At 42.6% G+C, this 26,031-nt stretch overlaps 1 protein-coding gene across 1 annotated transcript; it reads right to left on the bottom strand.

Annotated features, from left to right (window-relative positions):
• Positions 1 to 2,869: 2,869 nt before the first annotated feature.
• Positions 2,870 to 11,192, bottom strand: RNASE12 (ribonuclease A family member 12 (inactive)). The gene is made up of 2 exons (XM_082449400.1): positions 7,886 to 11,192; positions 2,870 to 4,311 (listed from the first exon to the last, which is right to left on the bottom strand). The coding sequence occupies exons 1-2, from the start codon at positions 7,941 to 7,943 to the stop codon at positions 3,836 to 3,838; spliced, it is 534 nt and encodes a 177-aa protein (XP_082305526.1). The 5' UTR covers positions 7,944 to 11,192; the 3' UTR covers positions 2,870 to 3,835.
• Between the last annotated feature and the right edge of the window lie 14,839 nt (positions 11,193 to 26,031).

The raw sequence follows: 26,031 nt of genomic DNA, 5'->3' as shown, positions 1-26,031 counted from the left end.
CTGAATGCAGTATCCATTTGGCTGTCAGAATCCCAGTAGGGCAGCACCATTGCTTCTTCTCGTGTGAAATCTTCCCTGTCTATTTATACTTTAACCCAGAGTGATTTCTTTGTTGTTGGTTTTTTGAAACCCCACAGCATAGATAATATTGTACTTGAATTGATATGTTCTTTTTTGATTTTTGAAGTTAGTTGATACATGTTAGTCATTTCTCCCTTTTCTTATTAAGGCTGCAAATTCCTTGAGCCTGGAACATAGTCTCTGCTTCTTTTCATTGTGTAGAAACACTGACCTGTATATACACTAGTTTCTCAACAATATTTGTCAACAACATAACATGGCTTGACTAGTATAGAAAGTCCTTTACTTGAGGTCAGTGCTGGAAAATTCATAATGAGAATCCCAGAAAGAATGGCTATTTAGGGTAATAATACTTTCTCTTGCTCTAGAAAGATCTCCTTTTTTTTCTCTTTATTCTCGCCTACCTCTAAGAGCCTCCTTCCCTTATACTTGTATCTCCTGTATTATCACACACACCTTCTAGTCACCACTCCTTGCCCCTCCAATTGCTTCAATACACTACTTTTCTAAAAATACCACTTGCAATGACATTATTTTAGGAACCTTGAGATATTCCTTATTGTCTAAACGAGGTAATCTAATCTCCTGAGGCCACTTAGTCAAAACTCTACATGATCTAATCCCAACCTGCCTCTCAAGTTTGATCTCCCATTATTTTGGTACACAAACCTGCTCCAGTCAAATCAGTGTGACTCACCCTTCTGTGAATACACACTATTCTGTCTCTCCACTGTGGCCCCTTTCTTGAATGCCTACTCTTTTCTGCCTCTTGAAGTCCTTCAAAGCCCAATTCAGATCCCACTCTTTCTTTGACTCTCTTCCTCCCTGCTTACGTCTACCAAATCCATTTCTCACTTCTCTGAAGTTTCTATCACTCACTTCTTATACCACTCATTTGACATTAGTACATATGGACTTTTATTTTTATTGTACTTGATTTTAAAATGTCCTGCATGTGAAATTAGAGCAAAGACCTGGTACCAAAAATATATGAGCCTTATTAAGTGGGTTGATTGATTATTGACAGATTATTAAAAATTCAGTGGATGTGTTCATGTGTGTGCCTTGAGCATAGACTTGGTGCAGGTTGAAGGGAAGAGGGAAGAAGGAATTTGACTGCTTCCTAAACATCCTCTACCACCACATCAATAGTGAGGTGATAATAGGAAAACAGAGAGACAACAAAGGAGAAAAATAAACAAGAATAAGAGCAGTACAGAAATTCCCAGTTTTTCTAAAACATTTTAAGTGGGCAGAATTCACAGCCACCTGGGTCTGATTAGGGTTGCTGGTGCTCATTTAAAATATATAACCCCACCCCTTGCAAACTACAAATGTCTAAAATGTCACAATTTATTTGAATTGCGATTTGATCCTTATTGAATGAAGATACTCTGAGGATAGATTCCATCTGATATCCTCAGTTACTTACACTTTAATAGGAATGCATTTATCTGCAAGATTTTTTTTTTTTTAATTAGAAAGAGGGAGGTTAGGGGAGGAAGGGAAGAAAAAGCACTGAGAAGGAAAGAAAGGGCAATTAAGCCTAGGGAGAGGGATAGGAAAAGGAATCAGAATTCAGAACGTAGAAACACGGGCCTAAAGAACACATTTCAGCTACTTTTGCCCAGGAGATGATGCTGCTACCAGGACCCAATGCGTCATATGATAGGGACCAGCTATTCCTGCTCAGCATCTATTCAGATGCTGGGGGCTCTGCTTCCTTGGTGACATCCACACTTTCATGAAGACAACAATGGCAATGGGATTCCCACAGAGAAATGAGTACTAGAACTCAGCTGCAAAAGGGCCACCCAGAGAGGTAAGCCTCTACTTACAGTGTTGCAAAGTGTCTTTTACACATGATTGCCACCCTTTTCCCTCCATAAATCTAATCAATCTGTTAGAACTTGATGTTTACCAATGACAGAGTTAACAACTAGCATAGGTTGATCTGACCTTAAATTAAGTACAAATAAATAATGCAATAGTTGAATCTCTCAACCGAAAAGATAAGAACAGAAAGGGCCCTCTAAATCTTGTGCATTGCCCGTGTCTGCTCTAGCTCACTGTATGAGTTTCTGGCTATCACTTAGAGGATTAAAATGTCATAGCTCAGAATTAGTGATCCCATAATCTGGCCCTTACTTGCCAACTACTCCTTTTTTTTTTTTTTTTTACTACCCCCCAGTACTAACCTCCCCATCCCCGGCATCTCCAACGAGGCCAGTTTCTAGACTCCCTAGGAAATAGAATTGTGGAGTAAAAGACGTGGAAAGAATCTCAAAGATTATCTAGTTCAAGCTCCTCACTTTACAGATGAGGAAACTGATAGGAACAGAACTTAATCAAATCCCCAGAATTAGGCACCTCTCTTTCACTTCCTTCTCTTCCTTTGCCCTCTCACTCTAAAGATCCTCTGCCCATAGCTGAATGAGGAGGAACTAAAAAAACAGTCCAGTTGTAAGAACTGAAAGGGGAAAGGAATGATTAGTCTGCGTCAAAGTCCTCTCTGTTCCTTCTGAGGATACAAAGAGGAAACAGATTGAACCCCGAGGGTCTTGATTCCTCCCTCGGAAATCCTTATCCGTTTCTTTCTAGTCTTTAAGGGAAATGGTTTCTGACCAGTCAGGCGTCTTCTGATCTCCTTTTCCTTTTCAGCAAGGCACAGAGGCATCTGCTGAATAGGAGCAGGTACAGCTTAAATTACACATATCATCCTTAAAGAGGACCTTAAGAGATGACCCCAATTGCCTCTACACCTAGGATGAAGTCTAGGATAAATAAATAATTAATTTTTTAAAAAAAGTGTTAAAGGCCCAATAATCAAGATAAATAATATTTTATTGCAATATTTAAAAATAAATTGAATGTATATGACACAAATGAACCTATCTACGAAACAGAAACGGACTCACAGACACAGAGAACAGACTTGTGGTTGCCCAGGGGGAAGGGGATGAGGGAGGGATGACTGGGAGTTTGGGGTTAGCAGATGAAAACTATTATATATGGAATGGATAAACAACAAGGTCCTACTGTATAGCACAGGGAACTATATTCAATATCCTGTGATAAACCATCATGGAAAAGAATATAAAAAAGGAATATATGTATATGTATACCTGAATCACTTTGCTGTACAGCAGAAATTAACACAACATTGTAAATCAACTATACTTCCAAATAAATAAATAAATAAATTTAATGCAAAATAATCCCTGATGAACAATTATCAAAATTTTAAATGACAGGATCTGACCCTGCATTGGTACAACTCGTGTAACCCACCTCATCCTAAATCCAACCCTGTCAGAATGGGTCTTGATTTAAAATTTAGATATTTTGTTCATCAGCGATTTTTGCATTAATTTTGATTTTTAAAAATTTATTTCTCTATATTGCTCAGGGCGTTTTGGTGCTCCTTCAGTTTTGCGTGTGAAGTGAGTCCCTCACTCACCTTACCTAATCCCAGTCCTATGTAGGATTCACTCTTGGCTCTCATCAAATGACTCAAAGAAAAAGGACAAGGAATTAAAACACATGCAGAGTTTATGGTTTAATTCGGTAGATTTTTTTTTTTTTTATTAAAGCAGAATAAAAAGATCCCAGCTCAGCAATACTGAAAGGATAAATGCATTTCACTCAAGGCATGACCCCATGTCCACAATTCAGGTGCGCCTCAGGGGGAACCAGCATCAGTGCCTCTGAGAGAGGAGACGAGAGGGCGGCCGACTCAGATGCTGGTCTCAGGTTATTCATCGTATCTCTGGATATTAACTGGCCCCATGTCATCACAAGTGACGACAATAAACCCCTCTGTGAGGGAAATGTGGTAGCTGCAGGCAGGATATCTGGTGCCTTCAATGAGCTTGCAGACTGTCATTTTGAACTTGGTCTCACTCTGGAAGCAGAGAATGGTGGAATGGTTTTGGCAAGCCACCTTCCTGAGAGAATTGCAAACACTGTTGATATTTCGAGGCCTCTCATGGACGAAGACATGCTCCTTTTTGCAGGTGTTGTTGGGTTCCTTGATGAGTCTTTGTATGATCATGTGGTTGCAGTACCTTACAGGAACGTCACTCTGAGGGTAGTCCACATGCAACTGGTCTAAGGTTGCCGCCATTACTTCCTCATTCAGCTCATTTTCCCAGAATAGAAGCAGCAGGAAAAGTATCACCATTAGTACCATCAGGGGTATGAGGTCCTTCACATCTTTTGCTCTAACTCCTATAGAGTAAGAGGAGACAGAAAATATCAGAGGGTAATCAGATTCCTCCAGCACCATCCCCTGACTTTGCTCCCCTAGCCTTTGATATTTTATTTCCTTCTCTCTGTTAGTGAAAATCGTGCGAAACCTGAAGGTCCAGCTGGAGGTACAACTCCTCAAGAAAGCCCTTTCTGACCCTTTCAGCTCTCAGAGTTTGGCATTGAACTGTTCTCTAATTTTTCCTGTTGTATTGTGTTTGTTGGCTTCCACAGTTCCTTGACAGTCAGTATCTCGTTTCCTATTTCTCCTGAATCCATCAGAATGTTTAACACAAAGCAGAACATACAGAAGGTATCAAAAGTACCCTTGTCTGATTGTTTTATTCCTATTGCTGAATGACTTTCTTTCCCATAATTGTTTTAACTTTGATCCCACCAAATTCCATATGATTTTAGCACTTTCTATTAATCCGTTCTTCCCAATTCCTTCCTAATCTCTCCCTCTGTCAATCCTACTTGGTTCTGTGCTAGATCCTCTCACCTTTCCTTTTTGCTGTAACTCTCACAGGTAACATATCCTTGTGATCAGGGATCCAAGAAAGTCCTTTGTGTCTCGCTGTTCCCAGACAATAACTGGTAGGGAGCCAGCTGAGTGTGGGGAGGCCAAGGGGAAAGAGCAGAAAGGGAGGAGCCCGTAGGAGGGGAGTGTGCATGGCTGCCATCGGGAAGAGAAGTTACTTTCAGAGGGACAGTTGGGTAAGGCAGGTCCTGAAGGTGTCCTCACTAAACAAGCGTTGACATTTCAAAACATTTATTATAGTCCTGAAGTGGGCCAGATGCAGTACTGTTTATTTTCCAAATTTTCATCAGTCCTTACACAAACCTGTGAAGTAGCTGTTATCTCCATTTCATTAATGAAGAAATGAGTTGCAGAAAGTTTCAGGTAGAGATGTGAGATGGCAAGAGTAAAAAAAATCTCACTTTCTCAATGCTTAACCCTTGAACTCCAGTTTCAGCAAGTTTCACTCTCACATGGTGTCCAGGACAGGGCAGAAACAATTCCCTGACCTTAACATTAGTCTTGATAAAGCCCTGGACTCCTGGCGAGTATGGCAATGGTTTCCAAACTCTGCTGAACATTGGAATCTCCAAGGCATTTTTTAATGCCACCTTGATGCATTCTGCTTTAATTAGCATTGAGTAAGACCTGGGAGTTGAGATTATTAAAAGCTTTCCCAGTGACTCTAATATGCAACAAAATTTGAGAACCACTGAATTATAGTATACTTGGGAGGCCTACATGGAAAATTAGTAGATGAGGGCTTGGTAAAAGATAGTGAATGGCTCAAGGCATTGAAACAATAGAATTCTTTTTGTTGTCAACATCTCCCAGTCTTTGATATAGGAATGGAAAAAATGGACTTAATTGTACTATTTCTTGCTCTGAAATGATTTCTTTTTTGGAAAGACAGCTACATAGCCTCCTTTGTATGTATCTGTGTCTTTCTAATTGTCAAGTAGAAAGCTATTTGGGGATTAAAAATTGTCTGGGAAAGACAGAGAATCCTAGAAAAGACTTCAAAGAATGTGTCTCTTTCTATGCAACAAAAACAAAAGCATAATTCCAGACCATGAAAATGAACAAGCAGGAGGTTATTATTTACTTTCCAAAAACTTTCATTCTGATTGTCCTTTCACAATTCAAACTACTCTGTTATGGATATGTGTTGCAAAAATGCCACAATGGTATAAGTGCATAGTTAATTGTTGACAAATTTTTCAATTAACAAATTTTGATTTGCACACCATCTTGCAAAAACATTTCCACTGTGTAAAAAGAACTCTTTCTACATATTGTAGCATGTTCAATATTTCCTGCCAGGACTTCCAAGCAGCCAAATTACAGATGTTATACTAAGTTTACAGGCAAGGAATCAACCCTTGTTACAAAATTTATCCTCAACTGAGGCAACTCGACCTATCTCTACATTTCGGAGTATTACCATCCTGAAATAGAGTTAAGACTGGTTTCAAATGTTTAATAGTGCTGGCAGCCTTGGAGAAGATATTTGTAATGCCTAAAACCAACTAAGGATTAACATCTAGATGTAAGGAATTCCTTCATATCAACAATAAAAAGACATAAAAACTCCAGAAGAGAAAAGATTGTCAAAAGTTATAAAAAGTCAATTTCAGAAGAGGAAGCCAAAATGGATGATGAACAATTCTTAACTTCGTTAGTAATCAAATAAATGGAAATTAACATAACCAAAAGATATCGATTTATAACTATTGGATTATCAACAATTAGAAAATCTAATATCAAGTGCTGGAAAATATGTTACTGGGCATGAGAATTGGTGTAGTGATATTGGAAACTAATCTGGAAATATTTGGCAAAATTATGAATGGGTATAATCTGAGACTTTGTAAGCCCGTCCCGGGCATAGACTTCAACATAGTTCTTCCAGATGGAGTACGTGCAGGGATGTTCACCATGGCATGATTGGTGGCAGAAAAGAGCTAAAGGTAACTGAAATGTCCCTCATGAAGGGGATGGACAGGTAAAGATGTGTTACATACATAAAATAAAATAGTATAAAACAGCTTCGATAATGCACTAGCTTTACAATTAGCAACAGGCTATTTGGTGTGGTGTGAAAAAAAGAAACAATGAAAATCATTTGCAGTTGATTTAAATTGAAAACACACATGCTCCAAAATAATACAAAATATCTTCCAAGGACATACAATATTTAAGTAGGATGGAAGAACGTGGATTAAATACTCTAAAACAGATGTCCATGAAGATGAGAGAAATAGAAGCAGGGGTAAGGAATAAAAAGGGAAAATAATAAAATTGAATAAAAGAAAAGAGAGGCCTAGCATGCGCCATAAACAGAATATGATCAACTCAATTCTGCGCACCTGAAGAGGGAAGGGAGGAAAGAAGAAAAGAGGGAAAGAAGGAAGGAAGGGGATGGAGGAGGAAGAGAAAGAGAAGGAGGAGAAGAGGAGGAAGAAGAAGGAAAGGGAGGGAGAAACTGGGCCTATTATCAGATGATTGCATTTGACCTAAAGTTCCCACCACCCTCCCTTTGCTAAGCCTCAAGTCACCCTCAGGAGACTGCAGGAGGCAGGTAGCTGCTGGAGACTAACATTAGTGCCAGGATGTAAAACAACATTAGTAATTCCCCTCACTACTCATTTTGTCAAATTAATAAGCTCTACTCCAGGACTGCTAGAAACCGACCCAGCTCCAGTATTGGAGCTTGCATATGTCCAAGAACGAGCTGCTCCTGATTTGGGCAGAACATGTTCTGAATCAGAGGCTGTCATCAACCTCAGCCTTGCAGGTACAGCCCCAGGCTATTCACACAGGAGGAGGGAGGTCCTGTACTCCCTTGGGGGCAAACCAAGCCTTGTGTGTGTGTGTGTGTGTGTGTGTGATTTTACTTGTACTCCTGAAATGAAAGCCACCAGGTGATAGGCCAGGGAAGGTCAGGTTGAGGGGAGGTTGCCGTAACCATATCAAACAGCTGCTTGGTAGGCCCTTCAGCTTCCCACTTCTGAGAATGCGTTGATCATAGCGTACCTGGCTTCTTATGTGTGTCCCCAGGCTGAGCCCTCAACAGTTTCCTTTGAATCCTCATCGAGGAAGGAGCATTAACCCAGCTTTCCCCTACAGCGCCTCCAAGCACATTCACAGCTTTCCTGCCATTCCCAGCTCTGCTCTCCTCTTGGGGGTCAGTTCCAGCTTCCCTGAAAATCAGATAAGATTCCTTGAAAGCAGATGAGTGATGGCTAACCAGCAAATAATCACCAAGGCCCTAAAGAACACAGATGCAATAAAAAATAAGTAAACAATCAAAACCAAAAATAAAACCCACCACCAACAAAAAACACCCTCCCTTTTCAAAGTCTCCAGCTAGAGCAAAATGAGCAGAGGCCTGGGAGTCATGAAAGCGAGGTTCCTATCTTCATACTGGCTTTGCCACTAACTAGCTCTGTGACCCTGAGCTTAATTCCACGGGCCTCACTGACCTCCTTTGAAGTGGCTCAGGGAGCTGGCAGAGTTGGTGGAATGCATGAGATAAAAACAGAGAACAATTTTAGAGTGGATAACACACATTCAGTCGTAACCTTCCCTGATGCAGGGCTCTGTGCTTGCTTATTAGAAAGCTGAAATGGGGGTCCCCATGGCTTTTTGTGCAAACCCTACTATATCACAGTAATCTTTTTAAAACACAAATCTAGTTCTGTGCCTGTGCTCTCCACCCACACACCCACCTAAACGGTGTCAATGGCTTTTCATAAGTCTTTTTTTTTTTTTCCATAAGCCTTAAAATAATGACCACAGTCCTTACCGCTGCCTACCAGGCCTTGCAAGGTAGCCTCACCCAAACCACCCTTCCTCTCTCTCTCTATCTCCTTACACTCCCCTTTTCAGTTCCCTGAACTCATCAGGCTTCCTCCCAACTCAAGGTTTTAACATCTACTTTCCTCATTATGTTCCTTACTCCATTCACCCCTCCCCATTCTACCTGCTTAAATCCTGTGTGTGCCTCCTTTCCTTAGACAAGCCTTCCCAGAAACCCCAGGGGAAGTGAACAGCCTCTGTTTTGCTTGCGTCACACTCTGTACTTTTCCTTTGTGGCCCTTATCACTAGCATAATAAATTAACTGTATTTCTTAGTTTTTGAAAAAGTATTTGATTGTTTCATGAGGGCAGAAACCACACCTGTCTGGTTCCCTGAAGTAATCTCTGTTCCAAGCATAGTGCCTGGAATACAACAAATGTTCAACAAACATTTGCTCAAAAAATACTCTTTAAATACTGATTGAATGGAAGAATCCATGAGTAAATGTCCTAAAAGAACTAGATTTTGCTCTTTAACAACAGTATCAAAAAGCTATCCTTTGCAAAACTTAACAATCCTTTTTGATACTTTTGGTGGGACCCTGTAGCACCATATGGACATAAGATCAGAAAGATCAATAAAAGGAAAGAAAAATGTTGATTCACTTCTACTTGGAGACTTTAAATCTGTGATTGCCACTCTTAACTCTCACCTTTAGCTGTTAAAGAACAACTCAAGAGTTTTGCTAGTGGCTGCTAGCTGTTTTCTGCTTTCCCTCTATAGCCATGGGATGCCATCTACTTTAATAAGTAGTTCAGCTTAATCCCATGAACACCATCTCCCTGGACAATAACACAGCTCCCTCCTCTATAAGTTCCACCTGCATATAATGTACACGGAAGGATCAGCAGAAAGTAATGAGGTCCCTAGGAATTAATTTTTAATCTGCAAGATCTTAAAGGGAAGACCCATGGTAATACTTAGTTTGTCCACAAGGGGGCAGATTTCAACTTGGCGGTCATAGCTCCTGAGAGCAGAGACACTTTGCCTATTCATATGTACTTTGTGACCATCAACAGGTTTTCACCCCCTGTTTCATATACTCCTGCCGGCATTCTCCCCACATGTGAGCAATGTCTCCTTAGGACTCATACTCAGAGTGATCCCTCATCACAAAACCTGGTCAAGTGAAGTTGATGAAGTCCTACTGGGTTATACACCTCCTTCCCTAACCTTCTTTTTCCTCTCCTCTGCAGTCTCCCTTTTATGGACTTTTGTTCCTCATCTTGTTAAGTCACTTGTTTTACATACTCTTACAGAATGGCTAAATGCAACCTTACAGAGTGACCTCAAAACACCATCTGGTTCAGAATTTGCCCAAAGCCATGGAAGCCTGAAGCAGCCCTGTACTTCAGCATTTCTGCCTGGAGAAAGTTTGCAACAGAAGTCAATGGCGCTGATGCACGATTTACAGCTGCGAGAGCCTACTCTGTGCCTTTCTTTATGTCCAGTTGGGAGAACTTTTCAACCCTTCTGTAAAGCATTTACAGGTCCATACTGTGGCCGAGAAGGAAAGCTGCTAGAGAATATATTTCAGGCATGGCCCTCCCTCAGCCTTTCCCAGAGGATGGCACACACAGTGGATAACCCACACTGCAAGAGCCCCTCTATTCAAGTCCCCAGTACCTCCATGCTCTTTATTCCCCTCAGTGTCCAGGATCCGGGATTCCTGTTTGATTTAAAACAGCTCACACAGAGAATTCCCTGGCTTCCAGTGGCTAGGACTCTGCTCTGTGGCAATAAATAAATAAATAAATAAAATAAAACAATTCACACAATTCATTAAACAAATATTTATTGAGTGTCTATTAGGTGCTAAGAACTGTTCCAGCCTCTGAACAGGAGGCTTTGGCAATAAAAACAACAACAACAACAACGATGCCCTGTTCTTGCGGAGCTTCTATTCTAGTGGTTGGGGAGGGAGAATTCAACAACAGCGAGAGCAGCAGCAAAAGTCAGGTGGTGGTACGTGCAAAGAAGAAAATTAAAGTAGAGAAGGGGGAGTAGAGAGCAAAGGGGTGCTATTTCATGCACAGAGGTCAGAGCCATGCAGATATGAAGGAGATAAGATTGAAAGCAGAGAGAAGAGCATGTGCAAAGTTACTGAGGTGGGAATTTCTGAAGAGTACTAGAGGCTAATGTAGTGGGGAGGCAGCTGACAAAGGGAGAGATGGTAGGAGATGAGGTCAAAAAAGTGAGGGGAGTCCAAGAAATGGCGAAGTCATGTAGAGATTTTTAAAGCCATGGCAAGGAGTTTTAATATTATATGAAATGAAATGGAGATGCATCAAAGGATTTTAAGCAGAGCAATGATCAGCTCTGACCTAGGCTTTAATAGGATCATTCTCTATGTTAGCACAAGTTCATGTGCCCAATGCACAGTGAGGCCAGACAAACTGAAATGTCAGAGTTTGGAGCAAGAGAAAGGTTTATTGCAGGGCCATGCAAGGAGCCGGCTGGCTCTTGCTCTAAAAAATCCGAGCTCCCGGGCTTCCCTGGTGGCGCAGTGGTTGAGAATCTGCCTGCCAATGCAGGGGACACGGGTTCGAGCCCTGGTCTGATCTGGGAAGATCCCACATGCCACAGAGTGGCTGGGCCCGTGAGCCGCAACTACTGAGCCTGTGCCTCTGGAGCCTGTGCTCCGCAACGGGAGAGGCCGCGACAGTGAGAGGCCCGCGCACCGCGATGAAGAGTGGCCCCTGCTCGCCGCAACTGGAGAAAGCCCTCGCACAGAAACGAAGACCCAACACAGACAAAAATAAATAAATAAATAAATAAATTTATAAAAAAAAAAAAAAAAAAAAAATCCGAGCTCCCTGAAGGGTTTCGGCAAAGCATTTTTAAAAGCCAGGTGAGGGATGGGAGTCGCAGGGTATGTGATCAGCTCATGCACAGTTCTCTGATTGGCTGATGGTGACGAAACAGGGCAGTGTCACAGGGGTTAACATTATCAGTCCTTAGGCTCCAGGAGGCCTGGGGCTGTGTGCTAAAGGTCATCATGTAGTTAACATCTTCCATTTGGTGGGGGGTTTTCACATCTGTAAAACAACTCTGGAAATGTGCATCAAATACTGTTATCTAGGTACTTCAGAGAGGAGCTAAAGCAGAGGATATGGGGGAAGGCCTGTCCCGGGTAGGTCCCATAGGGTCCTACTTGGTTACATCTGTGCTGCATTGAGAATAGACATCAGGGCCAACCAGGGAGGCTTGCTAAGGGGCTCCTGCAATAGCGCAGGGGAGAGGTCGTGGTGCCTTGGAGTACAAAGGTGGTGGAGGAGGTGGTGAGAAGTGTCTGGACTCTGGAAATATTCTAAAGGTACAGCCAACATCATTTGTTACAGGACTGACCGTCGGTTATAAGAGAAAGCACTAAAAGATGATTCCAGGATTATTTGTTTCACAGTTCTTCCACATGTCTGAAGAGGTACTAGAAGTTAAATACTCAGGAGAATAATTAAGAGTGAGGTGAAAAATACCTGTGGTTTCTAGGTCTTGTTCATCAGGTGAGTCAGGGCACATCAGACTGAAATAAGAGGATGTGAACACTGCATACCCAGCAGGTAAGGAGAGAGTAGGGGTGAAGGGCATAACTATGTGGGGACCCCATCCTCAAAGAGTCCAATGTAATTGGTTCGGTGTTGGACACCGCAGTGAATGGTTAAATAGTTTTACAGGTTAAGCCTAATCTGCAGGCAGGCTTGAGCGTCCCTGTTGAGAAGTTCACTCCCAGGGTGCTGTGCTACCGGTGACTCCCGCACCCCGACGCACACACCCAAGGGCCCTGGAATGTTAGGCTTGACTGAGGGAGGGAGTCCAGGCTTTCTTTGACGAGACACGTCGTTGCACTTGCTGACCTGCGGAGGTCCCAGCACCCTGTGGGCCCCCAGGCTTACAGTGGAGGAAAATTGAGGGTTATGCGAAGCTGTTTATATAAAATACACCTCCCTAAGTCCCGAAGGAACAATTCCTGGATGATAACAAAAAAACTATAAAAGAGAAATGATGGTTGATTTTAGAAATAATGATTTCGTAGAAGAAATACTGAATGAAATATACCTAATAACATGTCATTTATCCTCGTGAATTAATAATACAAGGAGCATTGGTCTAAAGATACATATAAATCTGCAATAGTGGAGTATAAACTGGTGTTCATACTGTAATAGTAGCTACAGAGGGTGCTTGCTTAAGGTGATGGTGTTTAACATCAATAAATCAGAGGCTTTATGGGAGGTAAGGTAAAAACCGAGACCGCTGCTAGGAAAACTAGGGCTCGTCCGGGATTTGAACCCGGGACCTCTCGCATCCTAAGCGAGAATCATACCCCTAGACCAACGAGCCACACGAGACTTGCTTGCATTTCTAAACTTTAGTATAGAAACTTTTCGCCACGTCCACGGTTGTAAACTCTTCTTTTATTAACTGTGGGCATGGATGACACCTAGTGGAGGAACAAATCACTGCACGCTCTCGTCCAAATTCCCGAATGCAGTGCCACACATCTTTTTTAGTAAAAAAGATTCAGGATCAACAATAATTGCGCTGCATGTTTTCGCTTCCGAATGGGCCAAAGATGCTGCGGGAATGATGGCAGGCAATCTCATCAGGGACAGTCACAGGCTGAAGGGTGATCCCGTGGCACTGGGGAGGGGAGAGGACCCGCGTTCCCAACAGGGCGTCTCCCTGACGGGTACCGACCCCTCTGCCCGCTGTCGGCCGGAGAGCTGGGCCCACGTCCGGAGGCTTCTTCTGGCTTCGGCATATTACTGACCGGTTCCTGGGCTCGGCCAGGCCGGGACGTCTCTGGCCGTGCCTTACATGCTACGGGACTCACCGCCCGGTGAGCTTCCGCGTTTCCTCCGGGAAGATCCAGGCGCCTTCTCTCCGCAGGACCCCAGACTCAGCATCTCAAGTAGCGAAAGCTCTCGCCGTGTGGCGCCCTCCATGGAGAGTCCGCCAGAGGTCCGAGAGGGCCCCGACTCTCCCGGGTGACCGCCTATACCTGGCTCAGGCAGGCGCTCCGTACCCGTTAGAGCTAACAAAGGTTGTCGGGTCTCTCGAGACTCCCTGCGCTTGTGTAATACGACTCTTTCCATCAATCTCAAGCACTGTGGCTTCAAAGAAGAAAGCAAAACAAATCGGGAAGAAAGGGGGAAAAAAGAGATACGAAGAGCCTCCTAAAAAGATAAATATATGAACCATGTGGCGTGGAGAGAAGGGGAGGAGAGTAGAGTGTACAGGATACGCTTTACGAGCGCTTGTCACAGGGTAGCGTGGCCGAGCGGTCTAAGGCGCTGGATTAAGGCTCCAGTCTCTTCGGGGGCGTGGGTTCGAATCCCACCGCTGCCAAGCGCTTTTTGTAGCAGTCTGAGTGTCACAGCCACGAATGCGCTGGTCCTGCCACTTAAAGACAGTTTCTCTACTTTCCTCTCTTGTCCAAACGCTTGTCTATACTTAGTAGAGAATCCGGGTTTGCACTGTTTTGCGACTTCTCATGTTTCTGAGTCTTTCATAAGTCAAAGTTCGTTAATGATGCACAATAACACCATCGTAAGATCATAATAATGCCTTTGAATCCATGGTTTCCCATAGGCAAGGTGCTAGGACTTTAATATAAACCTGTAAGCTTTGCTTTGCCTTTCTTCACTCAGCCAAAGGGCATATTATGAGCACTTTTATTGTTATTGGCACTGCTCTGCTGTTGGGGAGTACAGAAAAAATGAATAAAACACGATGCCTGTCCGCAAGGGAAGCTCACAAAGCACACTGGAAAAGTAAGCCATACTATTTGAAAACAGTCTCGGAACATTGTAAGACACCACCATGCAGCAAACAAAGGCAGTGTAAAGGAAGGCAGTGCAGTGAGGTGGAGAGGGTGGTGTGGGTGTGGAAACGCCGGGCTCCGCTGCGGCTGTTAGACCACCAGAGTCCTATTCTCACACTACTAGCTGTGTGGCCTTAGGCAAATTGCTTATCTTCTGCGTGCCTCAGTTCCTTCATGTGTAATATGGAGATTCCTCATGGAAATATTATAAAACTTAGTTCACACATGTAAGGTGCTTAGAACAGAGTTCGGCAATCAAAAAATGTTAAGTGTTTTCATTGCTTAAACACATCTTTTGCCACATTTCAGACCACAGGTCTGTCTCTTTCTTTTCTCCCATCTGGGTTGAAATTCCACTAGAGATTAGATAATAAAAGATCAAATTGTCCACAGAAAGCTACAGTAAAAATGTAGAAATGTGAAAGTCCTGTAATTATCAGTATAGATATTTGTCATTCTGATACCCACAGATAAGCAGTTTAGTAGTTTCTTATTGAGGAGAAGCCTGAATTGGATACTTGGGCCAAAGTGGAGAGACAAAGACTGATTTAGGCTCTCCATTTGTATTGTAAACCAAAACCATGGCTCCTGTCCTTTGGGAAGATTCCAATCTGAGTCTACAAAAGCCAAAAATAAATGCTGTTTAATTGTGGCTTCTGGAGGCCAGCAGGTGCGTCCAGGAATATGGTAATATTCATTCATTCATTCATTATTAATCACCTACTATACGTCGTACACAGGGCTAAGTGCTGAGGGCACTGCAGCGAGCATAACAAAATCTTTTCTCTTGTAGAGCTTACATCCTAAGAGGGGAGGAAAGAGAAGAAAAAAAGAAATAATTAAATGTATATAAATGTGTCAAGTAGTGATAAATGCTGTGAAGAAAAATAGATTTGTATAGGGGCTAGTGAGTATTGGGGGCTATTTTGGAAAGAGTGGTCAAGGAAGGTGTCTCTAAAGAGGTGACGTTTGCGCACAGAAGGAATAAGAAAGGAAGGTATACAAATATCTGAGGGAATAATATTCCAGAAAGAGGAAACAGCAAGTGAAAGGTCCATAATAGGAAACAAGGTCCATGTATTTGAGGAATAGTAAGAAGGCCAGTGTAGCCAGAAGAACGAGTGAGAAGGAGGAGGAGGGGCTAGGAGTCGGGATCAGAGGGATAGTCAAGGCCAGAACATGCAAGGGCAAGATCGTGGATTATATTCTATGTGTGAGGAGTTATTGGATGTTTTTGAACTGAAGAGAATTTTTTTTTTTTGCTTGTATTTTAATAGGATAATTCTGGCTGCTCTCTAGAGTAGGGAGTAGAGAGGAAGTAAGAAGATGACTTAGAAGGCTATTGTGGGAGTACAGTCAAAAGATGAAGGAGAGTTTGGACTAGGGTACTAGCAGTGAATGCGTTGGGAAATGGATGAAGGTAGACCCAATCGGATTTGTTGGTAGAGTGGATGTAATGTATAGGGGAACTGGATGAATGATGGATCTATTTTCTGAGACATGGATGGAGGTGGAAGGGCAGTTGGAAGAGGAGTGGCAGGAGATCAGGAGTAGTGTTTGAGACGTTAAATTTCAGATACCTACAACTCATTCACGTGGGGCAAGCAGGTGACTATATGTACAAACCTAGGTCAAGGCTTATGATACAAATTTAAGGATCATCAGTATAGAGACGGTATTTAAAGCCAAATGATTGGATGAGTATATGTAGACTGATCCAAAAAGGAGGACAAGAAGACATTTGTAAATTGAGAGTTTGGGAAAGCAGGGGCCAGCAAAAGAGACTAAAAAGTAGCCTCCTGAAATGAGGAGTATAGTATCCCTATGCTGCTGGGAAGTCAAGTAGGATGAAGAGTGAGAACTAACCTTTAGATTTGGAAACAAAGTCATTAGTGACCTTGACAAGAGTGGTCTCCGTGGAGTGGTGGAGACAAAAGTCTGATTATGATCTTGAAGGACTGGAGATACTATGTTTGTATGCTGATGGGAATGATTTTGCACACTGGGAGAAATAGCTGTTGTGTGTTGGGGTTGTAGAAGGGAATGTTGATTGCAGAAATCAAGCCCTTGAGTAAGGGAGAGCAAAGGGGATTAATCTGATGAGAAAGTGAAGGAGTTGCCTTAAATAGGATGAGCCTTGAAACAGGAGGGAAGACAGAGAATATGAGTGTGGATGTGGGTGAAGTGGCTGCAGGAAGGGGATATAGTTCACTTCTAAAGGAGTTATTCTTTTCTGTAATAGTTATTCACTTAATAAAGAAAGTTGATAAGGATCCACAAAACATTTTTTTTTAAATTTAGCCTTTAAAATTTGCCTTTGGGGATTTACATTCCCTCCTTTCTCTGCTGCTCTGCTAGAGTTAACAGAATTCGTTCCCTACTCCACAGGAGTGTTTTTTTAAAAAGAGGCGGAGGTGCGGGGGAGGAGAAAGAAAGAGAGAAAGAAAAGACACGACATATATGATAATACATAAAAACTCTTTTAAAGGATAATTATCACACTCATAAGTGATTATGTTAGTATATTTGAGATCCCAGTTCCCTCGGGGAGGAGGGGCGGGGGGGATGGGGAACAGCCCCCGTATTTAGCACTATTTGAAGTTGCCAAGCAGTTTCCCAAACACTATTTTATTTTACTGAACGGGGTCCCTGGAGGTAGGCAGGGAAAGGGAACGTGTTACCATTTCCATTTCACAACCGATGCACTGAGAGGTCAAGAGACTTATCCGCTCTCGGACCTGCCACGTCCGCCTACCAGCCGGGGAAAGTGGGGAATCGCTTCGTCAGACAGAATTCAACAGATAACTTGGAGCTGTCCCTAACTTTGCTATTTCACATCCTAGGGGGCCTTTGCGCCACTTTTCAAAGCACAGTAAACAAAATACGGAACTTTGCTCTTTCACATCCTAGGGGGGCCGTTGCGCAACTTTTCAAAGCAGAGTAAACAAAATGCGGTGACGGACGTATATTAAATAAGTTATTTATTAGAAACAGGAAAACAGGGCTCGTCCGGGATTTGAACCCGGGACCTCTCGCACCCTAAGCGAGAATCATACCCCTAGACCAACGAGCCACACCGTAACCGCCCTGTAATTCAGCCTCAAGGCTCACTCACATCACTGGGCGTTTCCCAAAGAAATGTGAGTTTGAGAGGCTTCTACTGGAAGGAATGCGTGTTTGTTAACCCAGCTCGCACAAGCCTCACGCCGCCGAGAGGCATTTATCAGCTGCTATGGTGGATCCAGACCGGGAGAGCAGCAGGGAAATCACTATGCATCCGTTTTGCTTGAACGTCCTCTCAGGCGCTGCCGAGCAGAGGTGAGATCTGCTCGAGTACCGCCGCATTGGCACCGTCTTCCGGCCCCTGCCGCTTTGAGGCCTCGGAGGGAAAAAATATCCGATAGGCCCCAGCGAGATTTGAACTCGCGACCCCTGGTTTACAAGACCAGTGCTCTAACCCCTGAGCTATGGAGCCCTCGCCCGAAAAACTGTTCTCGGTCTTCCATGTTATACATGTATTCAGTACGCCTAGCATCTGTTAAATGAAATGGAATTTTGACCCAGGCAAAAATACAAGATATTCTACAAAACTGAAAATTTTCCGTGTCCTGTCAACCTCTCGAAAAGGCTCCACTTGGAGCAGAGCCACTACTAGACTGTCTTCTAGTCCCTTATCTTGATACTCTGCTGAGACATCGCCGTCTGCGCCTCTGGTGCCCAGAAAGGATGCATACTACAAGAACTCTAGAAACCTGGGCACACGGGAGACCCACCTGAGAATTAAGAGGCGCATATAGAGGTTATCTGATGGGCAGGGAGGTTATGGTGCACTCCCTTCCCTTAATATAGTGGTAAAATCTGCAGAGAAGGTGAGGAGAGGTTTACCACGCGGTTTTGTCCTTTCTGAACAGAGCCCCAGACCCTTGTTTGTATATTGGAATTAATACCTCTCTCTCAAACAAAGGTCCAGGGTTAGGAGCAAGCAGGAAAAAGTGCTGGGGAGGAAGATTTTAATCCTTCCTTAAAGACATATGGATTTACATATATCTTTGGTTTGAAAATAATACAATTTTTTTAAAGGATTGTGTTTTCACTTTTTAGAGACCCTGTTTTTGTAAGCTAGTAAACAGGAACTAAAATTTTATTTATTTATTTGTTTGTTTATTTATTTATTTAAATAGGTACAAAAAATCTTGTACCTATTTCTTACTGCAAATATAGTCATAGACTAGAACACTGGGGAAAAGGCACTGATTCATGCAAGCCCAAGAAGTGAACCACTTCTGTTTAGTAAGGTTTAGATCCTCTGACCACAGGCCTGCTAGTGTACTCACTATTTTTTAATGTCATTTGTCAAAGATCATGAAGTCTGTAAGAAATCTGAAAGCTCATGATTCATTGTCTCCTTTCATTTTCGTTGCATAAATGTAAAACATGGTGACACTGACCTTACAAATTTATAAGGAAGAAAAATTCCCTATTTAGACAGATAAAGTGAGGCCTTTATGGCAGATAGTCTAGGTTCAGGGATGAGTCATGGGGAGGCATCACACTGTTGTCCTAAGGTGAGATGAAAGTGTACAATTGCCCAGGGCCAAGAATGTAATAGATCTTCTGTGGCTTGACAAGAGCTGCTCCTCCCAACACTGCCTTGGTGTTCAACCTTCAGTCTTTCTACACCAGGCAATATCCTCCACTCCCTCAACCCTCAACCTAAGAGAACTACAAGGCTTTGTTTTAGCTGACTGCTCTGCCTGTGAGAATCAAGAATCAGGTTGCTGTACCTATTTGCCTACACAAGGCATTTTACTGGAGGAAACCTCCAAGGTGCTCAGCATGATAATCTCTTTGAACCTGAAGACAGACATCATAATTCTTAAGGAAACAGCAGGAATATCAAATCAACACTCTGAATCATGGGCGATGTTTATGTTGGTGAGTGTTACACTGAGTACGTAGTGTAGTGGTTAGAGAACACCTGGAGCAGTTTTTCAGCCTTGCAGAGTCACAGTGACCTAGTTTTGTAAACGAGGGTTCATTATTGTCAATCATCTTTATTATCGTTGCTATTTTTGAAGAGACAGGCCTTCCGCAAAATTGCTAGAGTCAAAACTCTCTCCCCCGCAGCTCTCTCATCCCCTCTCCCTTGCCGTTTCTCCTCCTCTCTTTACTTGTTATTCTCTGGTTGTAGTCTTGGCTCCTCGGACCTTCTCCTAGAATCTGTTTCCTCATCCTCACCTGTCACAATTCAACAAGCTCACTTCTATTCCACCTATCTCCTACTCCTGAAGGCTGTCCAGGACCTTAGGTCAATCTCCCTCTTTCCCCCAGCCATTGTCCACCGCTCACTTTGGTTGGCCTGTCTGATTCTAGGAGGTTCCAAGGGTCCTTCCCACTAGTTTATTAGACTCAGAGAGCAACATCAAATATGGGCATGTCCCAGTGTGCTCTGGACATCAGAAGCTCGTCTCTGAAACAACTTGACTCTAGTAGAGATCTTAGGAATATTTTTCATTACTTTTTTGTTTGTTTGTATTTCTTCCATTTCCCCTCAAATTTTTTTTTTTTTTGCAAAATTTTAATCCTAGAGTGGAAATAAATGAAGCCCAACTAAATGAGAACAAGCAAAGGCTAATCATTCAGAGCTTGCTGTAGCGAGGGAGTCAGCCACCATCACTTGCGTTTTGGCAGAGACTCAAAAGTAGACCCAGGAGTGGAAAAGCGTTATACAGGAAAAAGGGGAAGGCTCAGGTGCCCTGATCGGAGGCTGCTGGCCTAGGGAAGCTGCAGGTGGGTTAACTAGAAACCAGGTATCCTATGTGATTGGTTAGGGATGCGTATTTGACTTTGTCTGGTTGATCCTAAGTTGGAAGCAGGGACTAGTATCAGGAAGGCTGTCAGTTACTAATCAATTCCTGGCCATTTGGAGCTAACTGTTACAGGGGTTATTGTTTGGCTTCCCGGACTCTTACTAGACATAGTGGTCAGAGTTCCTACAAGTCTGACTTAAAGATGGTAGGCTGGCTTCCTGAGCTGGTAGATAACGGATTGGTTTCCTGAGCTGATTTCTGCAGGCTGTGGGCCAGAGTTCCATTGTTATATATGGTCTGTCCATTTGTATATTCAATCTGCCACTAGAGGAAAGTTGAAAAAAACAGTACAATAATACCTGTATACCCCTAATTTAGAATCACTAATTATTAACATTTGCCACATTTACTACTTGTGTTGCCATAGTGTGTGTGTGTATGCATATTCATTCTTCTAAGTTTATGTTGTATTATTACAAAAGGAGAAGACATTTTCTTTTATTAAAGTGTAAGCTCCCAAGAAACAGGGATAATAACCTTGTTTGTTTCATATCTCATATCTATGATCCTTCATACTTAAATACCTCAACAGGCATCTCCCAAAATAAGAATTGAGAATAGAAGCATAAGTTCAGTACCATATCACACCTAACAACATTTATAATAACTCTATGTAATCTAACAGTCCCTATTTTCAAATTTCCCCAATTGGTTCCCTCTAATTTTTTAAAAAAAATCTATATTCAAAGTATGTTTCTCACTGTGTTTAGTTTTAATGTTTCTTTAGTCTCTTTAAGTCTAGAAAATTCCCCTTCTCTCAGCCTTTCTTTTTTCATGGCAGTTGTCTTACAGGAGGTCTCACATTCTAGATTTGTCTGATTATTTCCTCATATTAGATTCAATTTAACATTTGATTTTGATTATTTCTTCATGACTGGATTCAGCTTACATATTTTTGTCGGAAACACTACCTCAGAGATTTTTAATACACTGAGGAACCCAATAATTTCCAGGACAGATGTCTAGGCTGTAGGAAAACTTAAATTTTTAATTGCCCAAGCAGAAAGAATGAAGTCTAATAGGATTATTTTATCTATTTGCATGAAAATGCATTGTGTACCACTCAAGGAGCTTTTGTTCACGAAAGAGTCCTCCTTTATTTTTTGTTTTTGGAATTTTATTTTATTTATTTTTTTATACAGCAGGTTCTTATTAGTTATCCATTTTATACATATTAGTGTATACATGTCAATCCCAATCGCCCAGTTCATCACACCACCACCCCCTCCCCACCACTTTCCCCTCTTGGTGTCCATACATTTGCTCTCTACATCTGTGAAGAGACCTCCTTGATCTCATTGGGTGAAGACCTTGTAATTTTCAGCTTCATTGACCATAAAGTATCTTAAAAAGTCAAGGATTAATATAGAAAAGTAGGCACAATTACCAGAGTCCAGTCAATTATTCACCTTAGCAACATCCAAGTACATCTGTGGATAGGCAGACTGATTTCTAAGGTACATAGATTATTTATCTAAAATATCAAGGAACATGGCTTTGTAAAACTTTAGCCAAAAAAAAAAAAAAAAAGTTGTACTTGCCTCAATTTGTGCTTTCTTAAATTTATTTTCTTCAGTTTCCACAGACCTCTCACCCTTGGGAAACTGAGGCTGCACTCACTCTGGCAATTCTCAGTCACTACTTGTGTTGCCACCTGACCACTCTGTGTGTGTGTGTGTGTGTGTGTGTGTGTGTGTGCATGCATATTCATTCTTCTAGATTTATATTGTATATATTACAGAAGAAGAAGGAGATATCTTCTTTTATTCAACGGCAAGCTCCCTACAAGCAGGGATATAACCTTGTTTATTTTCTGCACCTCCCCAAACCTGACGAAATGGTGAGTGCAGATTTATCTGGTGGATGTGAAGTGGGTTGTGTGCTCCCTTGAAGGGCCAAAAGAAGATCCTATTTCTCAGTTTCAAAATGCCTCTTGGTAGATATTCCGCACTAGCCTAATCCTAAGTGCCTAAATCCATTATAATCACTCTTGTGTGTTCAAGCTGACCAAGATTTGAGCTGTATTGGAGTCAGAAGCTGGGAAAGGTAGTAGAGAAATCAAAGAAGAAAATCAAGTGTACATCAGACTTGATCTTCTTAAACCCAAAGCAGCCAGACTAGTATAATATTTTGCAGGGACTGAGTCAGGGCAGGGGAAGGAGGTTATTGCTACCTGCAGGATGAACAGAAACAAAGAATAAAGTATGTCTCATAAACTTCATCCTTCCATTCTGCTGGCCATGCCCTAGTTCAGGGTTGCATTTCTTTTCACCTGAAGCTTGCAGAGGCAGTCAATCTGGTGAGATTGCTCCCTTTTGTCCCACCTCTTCCATAAACTCCAGTAAACATTGTAAGGACAAATAAAAATTTAAAGTAAGAGGCTTAATTTTCCCTGTTGAAAATAAGGGAAGGGATTTCCTTTCCCTTCTCTCCTTTTTCTTTGAACAGTTACTTTAGAAAATTCATAAGTATAAATACATTGCAGTACTTTGCATTACTGTAATGGTCAATGTGATGAACATATGAGACCACAGTAAAGCTAAGTATTTAAGTAGGGGCTCAATAAATGCTGAAAAGACTATCTGATACATCCATCAAAAGGAACATATTATTTACCAGTATTTAATTTTTAGTAATATTTTTATAGTGCATGCAGAAAAGAGCCAGACCAATACCTGGATGGCTCTCTACTGGAGCTAGGGAGAGAGATTTACAGAGAGACCTCCTATAAGACAACTGCCATGAAAAAAAAGAGGCTGAGAGGAGGGGAATTTTCTAGATTAAAAGAGACTAAAGAAACATTAAAACTAAATGCAATGAGAAACACTGTTTGAATCTAGATTAAAAAAAAAATTGGAGGGAGCCAATTGGGGAAATTTGATGACATAGAGTTATTATAAATGTTGTTAGGTGTGATATGGTACTGAAGTTATGTTTCTATTCTTAATTCTTATTTTTAGGAGATGCCTGTTGAGGTATTGCAATGTAGTGCAAGTCTGGTGGAAACTTTCAAATGCCCTAAATTGAGCATAGAACAGTTGAAACATAGAGTACTTGTAAAAATTCTCTAACCTTTGGGGAATTTGTTAAGATGCCAATTCATAGGCCTGAGATTCTGCATTTCTAATCAACTACCAGGAGATGCTGATGCTGCTGGTCCTTAGACTACACTTTGAGCATCAAGATTTTGAGGTAAATTTCCTGCTTTTATATAAATTTTCATCACCTGGATTATTGCCAAGGTATGGATGGCAGGAAATCTAAGGTTAAATTCTCCAGTAATATTGCAGAATGCTAGAGCCTAAAATACTAGTATCCCACACTGAAAACGGAAGGAATAGGCATGTGCCAGACAAACACAGCACATTTTATCTGTATCAGGCATCATTCCAAATGTCTTCAGATAATGGACAATTAAGTATTTGGTAAGGTTGGCACTCCACTAGGAAAGCTGAGACTTCTGGCTTTCAGGTCTCTGTGTAATCCAATGAGTGGTCCACTTCTGTGGGGAATGGATCAAGGATCCTTCCCCCACTGAAGGATCCAGTAAGTTCAAGGCAGGCAGTGAGTGCTCAAGCAACATCAAGGGATTGAATAGGGGAAGCCATGCACACTGGTTAGTAAAGGAAACTCAGCCTGGGATATGAGAGTGTGGTACTTTGTCCTGATAAGAAAGTGCTTTGAAGTCTGTCAGTTTGTGGAGCCTGAACATGCAGTCCCCTGGGATCAAAAGGAGCTCTGCTATAATGACCGGGTTCTTTCTTGTTAGCTGGTTCCTTTTACTGCCTGACCTAGCACTAAAAAAAAAAAAAAAAAAAAAAATCTAGGGCTCAGGTCACTTCCACCTTATGAGAATCTCGTACTTTTTTGAATCCGTATTTTTAAAAAGAAGTCAAAACATTTACAGAAACTGTGGTTTACTGAAATGTGCATGTTTATCAAATTAGCACTAACAGAGACTTAAATATGACTATATAATCTCATTTGATCATCTCAGCAAAAGCCTCAATATGAGGCTTCCAAAGACCAACCCGTAGACCCTGAGTCTCTTGCCTGGTTCAGTACTAGACAAAATAGTTCAATATATATTGATATTTTAAATATCAATACTTGTTCTCTCTCCTCCCATCCACTCCCTACCTCCTTTCAAGGAATAAAGAGCCCCAGGCCTTTTCTGTCTTTCAAATTGATGCTTCCTCATCTTACGCACAAAAGGTGCGTAAGGATTTCTAGGTTCTCTCCAATCTGAGATTAGCATCAGTCTTTCCATTGTTGTGGCGTGTTGCAAAGACTTGCGTGTACTGCTGAAGGCAATAAGCTCATATTCGCTTTTACCTGAGGATTCTCAAAAAGTGTGAAAACACAAAGTGAAGTTTCTCAGAAGTCGTACCCTTCAGCCAAAGGGGCTGGCGATGGCTACTTGAACCCCTCCATCTCCAGTGATGTGGAACATAGAAACCACACCTTGCCCATTCCGCTAGACTAGCTGGCCTTCGCCGCTAACCATCTCCGAGCGTGCGCCTCGCTCCTGACTCCGGTAGCTTCCGGAGAGAAAGAGAACTTAGTTGGAGCCCAAGGCTCGACATCCAGCTCTGCCCCGGGAGCTCAGATTGCCTATCAACTGGGACCAGAGGGAGGGAACGAGAGGACGAAACGGAGCGACCAGGTTGGGCATAACCCGGTGTGGGCGGGGGTGAGACGGGGGCGGGGTGGAAGGGACTTGGCTCAGAGGGCAGCCGGGACTGGAGGGGGTGGAGGGTTGATGGGGAGTCCGAAGAGAGCCCGCTTCCGGCCTCGGGCCCTGGGAGCCCCTTCCTAAACCGGCCCCAGCCTTCTCCCACTCGCCACGCCCACTTCCTGGCTTCGGTCCTAAATTCATCCAGTGCTCCCTGAGCCCTCTTTCCAGGCAGCTTTACTAGTACTTCTTTTCTGTTCGTCGGCCCCCACCCCCTTCCTGGAAGCAAAGACGGGAACTAGCAGGACCTTCGCCCCGTGAAGATCCAGTGAAGAACAATTTTGCCTGTCTCTAAGCACCCCTGACCCCGACCCCTCAAGCCACCACGGGAGGACTTCGGAGAGCCCTTGGGCAAGGGGAGGCAAGAGCAGGGTGTTTTTATGAGTGATCGAGGAGGAGAGTAAGAGTTAGGAAGTTAGAAAACTTTAATTAGACTCCTAAGAGAATTTCTGCATCCGGAGACCCAGACACGGCCAATCAGAAACAGCAAAGAAGAATATATGTAACGTGTAACCCAGGACTTTTAACGCCTAGTAGAGGTCATTGACAGGTACGAGATCCCAGTTGGGTGCTGAAGATCCCCGGGATCACTTCGGCAACTTTACTTAGCCTTTCCTCTACTCCATTCGAAAGAAACGATATGGAGCCTAGTGGATCCAGGATCCCAGGGAAGCCCGGGACCCACTCCTTTCCAGTATGGGAACGTTCTTGGATGTAACCTCCCTCTGGCAGTCACCCTGGTCCCTACATAAGGGAATGGTTCAGAGGCTACATGCGCATGGGTCTACCCCAGAGTGCTACTTTCAAGAAAATTAGACCCAACCTCTCCATTCTGATTGAACCTGCAGGGGATGCGACCAAGGATTTTCTTTTTTATCGGTGACAGGCTTA

The sequence above is a fragment of the Balaenoptera physalus genome, assembly GCF_965194825.1.
Source record: "Balaenoptera physalus genome assembly, chromosome: 2".
Taxonomy (NCBI): domain Eukaryota; kingdom Metazoa; phylum Chordata; class Mammalia; order Artiodactyla; family Balaenopteridae; genus Balaenoptera; species Balaenoptera physalus.
This window is presented reverse-complemented; position numbering and strand designations above follow the sequence as displayed.

Bases quoted from the DNA above. Each gene is read 5' to 3' on its own strand.
- RNASE12 (XM_082449400.1), bottom strand. From the start codon at position 7,943: ATGAGGATTCAAAGGAAACTGTTGAGGGCTCAGCCTGGGGACACACAT. The intron at 4,312-7,885 runs GTACGCTATGAT...CTTACTCTATAG, and splicing joins GGACACACATAAGAAGCCAG to GAGTTAGAGCAAAAGATGTG.